We start from the raw sequence: 5,844 nt of genomic DNA, 5'->3' as shown, positions 1-5,844 counted from the left end.
TACTGTGTCGAATTCTTTCAGAACTGGAGTGTTTTCATCCATTCAGACATACACAGCGTACCCGCTGCCTCTTAATTCGCTGAAATGCCAATGTCGTCGTATATCTCGTACTGCAAATCGTTCCATCGATTTCGGTATTCACCGTTGGCAATGCGTAAAGAACATAAATCTCGACTCATCAGATGTTGTCATCGTTCATGCCTCTGCACCATATAACAGGACAGAGATGATTAGTGACTTGTAGAGTTTGGTCTTTGTTCGTCGAGAGAGGACTTTACTTCTCAATTGCCTACTCAGTTCGAAGTAGCACCTGTTGGCAAGAGTTATTCTGCGTTGGATTTCGAAGCTGACGTTGTTGTTGGCGTTAATGCTGGTTCCATTATTATTAGAAGATATTGCCAATCCGAAAATGGCGTCGTTTTAGTTCATGAGAATTTGTGTCCGAGTAAACATTTAAACAAATTTAATAAAGGCTGTTTCGGGAAAACACATTTAAAGATTGTGATTGAGCTCAGCGTCTTATATTTTAGAAGGCTGTAACACGAAAACAATTTCAGATATTGATTTAAGATTTTGAATTATGAGAAAAAATATTTTTTCTTGTTTTAATTGCACACTAAGTGTGCCCTCACCCCTTAGTTCCTTGTTAAATAATTTTCCGTTTTCGCTGTTGCTCTTTAAACAAGTTTTCGTTTATTTTTAGCTACTTCACAATAGTGAAATCACGTAACAACATGTTTGAGTGCTTAGAAAGTAAGAGTAAAGTTAAAGATATTTTTAAATATCGAGGCGGCTACCATTAGTATACATAATAATAACATATTGCCAACAAACATTGTTAATATAATAATGTAAAAATATACGCGTAAACATTTTGTATATCTATAAAGCTATAAAATATATGTGAAATGCTTATAAAAGCTTACTTTGTAAATATATAGACGCGCTGTAGAATTAATATAAAAAATGCAGAAATATAAAATATGAAAATAAAAGTTTTTTTTCTTAATTTAAACTTAATAAATTTCGGACAGCAGTTAGAGATATTGATAAATTGTTGTTTTTGTGGTAGTAGCGGTAAAATGCAAGCAATGAATTAATACATTTTAAATATAAATAATTAATTTTCATAAAGCGTAAAGTAAAACATATTTAGTACACATATATTTACTTAACTTAACACACACACCTATGTCCCGACATATGTTTGTATGTATATATGTATTTATGCAAAATATTAGTGGTACGACTTTTCGTAATACATTTGGGCTACTTAATTTGTAATTAAAGGAAACAATGCCACTTCAATACGCTAACAAATTGAACTGGTTAATAATATAACTAATACCTTATTACTAGTGTAAGAAATAGTTAACAACATTTTGCAAATTTGCATTGTTTTCATCATAATTATCTAATTTTTGCACAGCAATAAATTTAGTTGCTAACAATGCGTTAGTATGCATTATAGCGGTGGCTTGGCGCTATAACAAAGTACAAATTACGATTTTATGTTGCTATTGTTGTTGTTGTTTTACACTAAAAAACGTTGCTTTGCTATTACTAAAGTAACATATTAACATTTCGCTAATATATTTTTAATTTCTTTGTATTACTTTGTTAGTAATGCGTTCCGTTATAAATATGCTATATCTATATACTATAAGCTTACAGGCTACATTTTGCTTTTTGGCTTCATATGATTAACGCTACTTATGCATAATGTTTTGATTTGAAAAGTCTTTGTAAATGCGGCTTGTACTGTACAAAGATGTGGATGAAATGTTTTTAGAGTTTCTTCAATTGTTCGTAGGTTATGAAAAATATGATATTCCAAGGGCCCATGCGCACCCAGGTGGGTATGAAGCCTTTGTAGAGCGCTAATATGCCTTCGTTGCGGACAGTCTAAGAAGAAATAAATAAATAATTTATTTTACAGGAATTATAGAATATTAGAATAATTATATGTGACCTGGTTTACGAAAAGGGAGCTAACGTGCGAAAACTAGTTTTCTGGGAAACAGCTGTTAAAAATAAACAACTAGTTTCGTCAGTTTCTCGTTATCTCATTGATTTTTTGACACCTAAGCCCCCTTTCCGTACACCAGGTCACATATAATGTACACATTTTTATACAGAATTGATACAAACATATTTTAAAACAGTTAAAAATACAAATTTTTTCGTACACACCTGCACCGCGCAGTCGAAACTGCCTTTATAAAGCTTTTGCGTATTCGCCACCGCCACACCATTAACAACCGTTAAATGCCTCTGATTCATGAGACGCGTCTGTAAAGCAAATTACAAGTAATTAATTAGAGATTATTTTTAACTTATTCTTATATGTATAACTAAATCTGAGAAAGTATATGTTGCAGTGGATCAGATCGGATTAAAAAAAAACAATAGGCGATTGTAACATTGCGTTGGAAAATAAACTATCGCAAACTTCGTGAGGATATCTTGTCAAATATAACAGTTTTCAATACAAATACTTTGATCGATCAGTTTGTATGGCAGCTACATATATGTTATAGTGTTCTCATATAAGGGGTTCCAATAAGCACCTCATTGAGGAAAAAGAGCGTACGCGAAAAATTTCAGATTAATATCTCAAAAACTGAGGGTTTAGTTTGCGTATATAAAAACGGACAGACAGGCGAACATTACTAAATCGACTCAGCTCTGATCATTTACGTGTATATGTATATTTCCGGTATTCCCTTCTGGGTGTTACAACTTTGTGACAACCTTAATATAACCAGCTTAGTGTCAAAATATTATATAAACAATTATTTATACCCTTATCACATCGATTGGTGTGGAAGCGATCGCGCTGCCCAAACTGGCTATAAAGCTGGAGCTGCAATTATAAAGCAATATAAAATTAATTTACCTACATTTTCTAAAGCACACAGCATACTCACACAAAATGATTCGCCACATGATCGCCAAATGCAGTCATCAATTGCATTTTACAAAAATCATAAACAGGCAACTCCACCGAGGCAATAACGACAGCACGCTGCGCTGTTGGCCCAACGCCGCGCCATAGCCCGCGCACACCCTCATAACGGTAGATTTCCAGGAATGAACCTAACAAACCATGTTGATGCGCCGCTTTGCCATGCACTTGCATACGCACTTTCAACACATCAGTCGGATTGGCTATGGCCGAGGAGACAGCACCCGCCGTGGCCGCACACAAAATATTCGCCCACACACGTTCGGCACCGGTTTCATGATCCACAAGTAAACCGTAGTTATGCGCGTATTTTTTGAGCGTATAATAAGTGCCGAACTTGATGGTGCCGTAGGTAGCTTGACGCAGCACCGCGGGCCAGATGCTGTGGGGAAGCAGAAATTTATTTATTGCATATTTTTTATTTACATTATTTGTCAAAAAATCAGAACTCTGTGCATAAACTAAACATTTTGTGTTTACCAATTAAATTCACCGCTTTATTTTCAGCAATAGCAAAATCATGTTGACTATCAAACAATTTAATCACATTGTAGTTTATAAATTTTCATTTATTATGACTAGCTTTAATTTTCAATGCGAACAAGCCCCTTAATAAACAACTGGTAGCAAATAGCGAACGATAGATTGTTGATAAAGGTAAACTCATATAATAAACAATAGTTGCAATAAATTAAAAAAATGTGTAAATAAGTTTGTTTAAAGTGACGCTAATCACATGCTAATGAGCATAAGCGTAGTGGATTGTAAGGGAGCGGAAAAACGATCCGATAAGCAGCTTAGTTAAGGCATAACACAGCGCTCCTTTATAATATTCTTTATCTACGGGTTAAATTTAAATAACCTCGTAAGGTCTTACGCCGTTATGTACACGAAACGTGCAAAAACTCATTACTTTTCACATACTCATACACAAATTGGCTACGAAAAGTATGAAGCTAATTACATATCTACAATTCTTATCGTTGTTAGCTAATTTTTCATTTAAAGTATACAATTTTGCATGCAACACGTGATAGTCATGATTTTGTTGTCTTTAGCAGCTGTTAATGCCACTCAATCATCAATTACTGAAGCTTATCGTCTTAACTGCTTAATACCCGTCATTTAATTTATTTAAATACGGTTCAAATGTGAAACTAAAACATTCAATCGTGGCTGGTATTAGCTAGTGAAATCCTGTGTGCTGCTTCTATTAATAGTAATGTGGAAAGTTTTGTCTACTGATAAACAGAAGATATCTGCGTATATACAGTTTGAGTGTAGACGCATATGTTTCTTGTTTATAAAACAAAAATAATATTCAGTTAATATAGCGTTCAAAACTATTGCTACTTAACGCATTTTATAATACGGTATATGCGGGGTAATGGGATTGATTTCGTACTAAATAAATTTTTTGTACTAAATAAATGAAATGAATGCATATTTCAATAATGTTGTGTATAAATATATTTTTAAAAATTTGCAAAGACTTTACTTTGCCTTTAATAATTACTTTTGCACATTTTATCATAAACAGAAACAGCTGAATACAATTTCAGACTTTTATCACAAACCGAACTTCACAATATTATTTAAGCAGTAATACAAATACATATAGAAATATACAACAAGTACCACGACTTGTGAATCCCCTAATCATATAGCAATATATGTAGAGTAAAAATTATTTTCTCATTAAACAGTTGTTAAAAATCTGTTTTCTGATTTCCATAAATTGTAATATGTAACACATTAATAAATATATTCATACTTTGCACCCACACAGATGTATTTACTAAAACTTGATTTTAATACAAGCATTTTATTACACTCGAAATTATTCTACAAGCAAGCCTATACACACAAAAACATACATATGTATATACTTATAGACCTGTGTGGCTTCATTAATAAATAGCAATATAATAGCACTTACCCAGAGTAGAGGGCTCGAAGGCCCTCTTCTTGTGAAATTTTTATAAAGGCATCGGTCATGCCACGATATCTTAGCTGCGAAAATGTTTGATCAATTTTTTGACCTTGAATTTGGAGGCGTGTTTTCGTGGTGTCAATCGGAAAAGTACCTGTGGATTATAATGTGAAAAAAATGCATTTATATTAAACAAATAAAAAACTTTAAAATACTATTATTTACATACACAAGCGGCACCTATATGCTGTGTATATAAGCAATACGCACGAGATAAGCGTGTCGTTGCGCTGTGCTAGCACCGACGTCAATTACCAGCACAGCACAAATTTCGCGAAAGCAACTACCTACTCAATTGCTCTGCTATTTAAGTACATACAGCACTTGTTTACCCGCTCACAACGGCTTGTAGGCACAAATTATGCACTTGTAAATACTTGCGTCATGTCAGCTGGCGACGGGCGCCGGTGACTGAACACAATCAAAGGACCTTTCTAACATATTCTTTGCTGTGCCCTTGTCACAACGAATGTAAAGGCACTTACCAAATTCCGCTGTTATTGACGCTAGTCCACCGTAAACGAATGGCCTCCAATCATTTACATTATTCATGGGCACTTGCTGCTTCCGTCGTGTTTGTGTTTGTAGCTGTTGCTGCTGCAGATGATGTGGTTGCGGCTGTGTAAAATCCGTCGTCGCAGTGCCTACTCCTTGCATCACAATTCCCGTAAAGTTTCCCTTAGTAAATTTATTAATATGTTATGCGTATAATATGTATTTACTCAGTGTTTATTGGCGTTTTGTTCCCATTTATAAATAACCACTGAGCTACTTAAAGAACTTTTTACGTCTATTAGGTTAGATTAGAATTTTGCAAATATTCTGTGGAGTATATTCAAGGTAGAGAATTACAATCAGCTGTTTGTAATGGGGTATGTTCAGC

At 34.1% G+C, this 5,844-nt stretch overlaps 1 protein-coding gene across 1 annotated transcript; it reads right to left on the bottom strand.

The window, feature by feature from the left end:
* Window positions 1-670: 670 nt before the first annotated feature.
* On the bottom strand, window positions 671-5,844 carry LOC105224759 (mitochondrial uncoupling protein Bmcp). The gene is made up of 6 exons (XM_011202953.4): window positions 5,447-5,844; window positions 4,908-5,055; window positions 2,931-3,350; window positions 2,806-2,866; window positions 2,194-2,292; window positions 671-1,905 (listed from the first exon to the last, which is right to left on the bottom strand). The coding sequence occupies exons 1-6, from the start codon at window positions 5,616-5,618 to the stop codon at window positions 1,789-1,791; spliced, it is 1,017 nt and encodes a 338-aa protein (XP_011201255.1). The 5' UTR covers window positions 5,619-5,844; the 3' UTR covers window positions 671-1,788.

Source organism: Bactrocera dorsalis, chromosome 5, assembly GCF_023373825.1.
Source record: "Bactrocera dorsalis isolate Fly_Bdor chromosome 5, ASM2337382v1, whole genome shotgun sequence".
NCBI classification, from domain to species: domain Eukaryota; kingdom Metazoa; phylum Arthropoda; class Insecta; order Diptera; family Tephritidae; genus Bactrocera; species Bactrocera dorsalis.
Note: the sequence above shows the minus strand (reverse complement) of the source record. Positions and strands in the feature narration are given on the sequence as shown.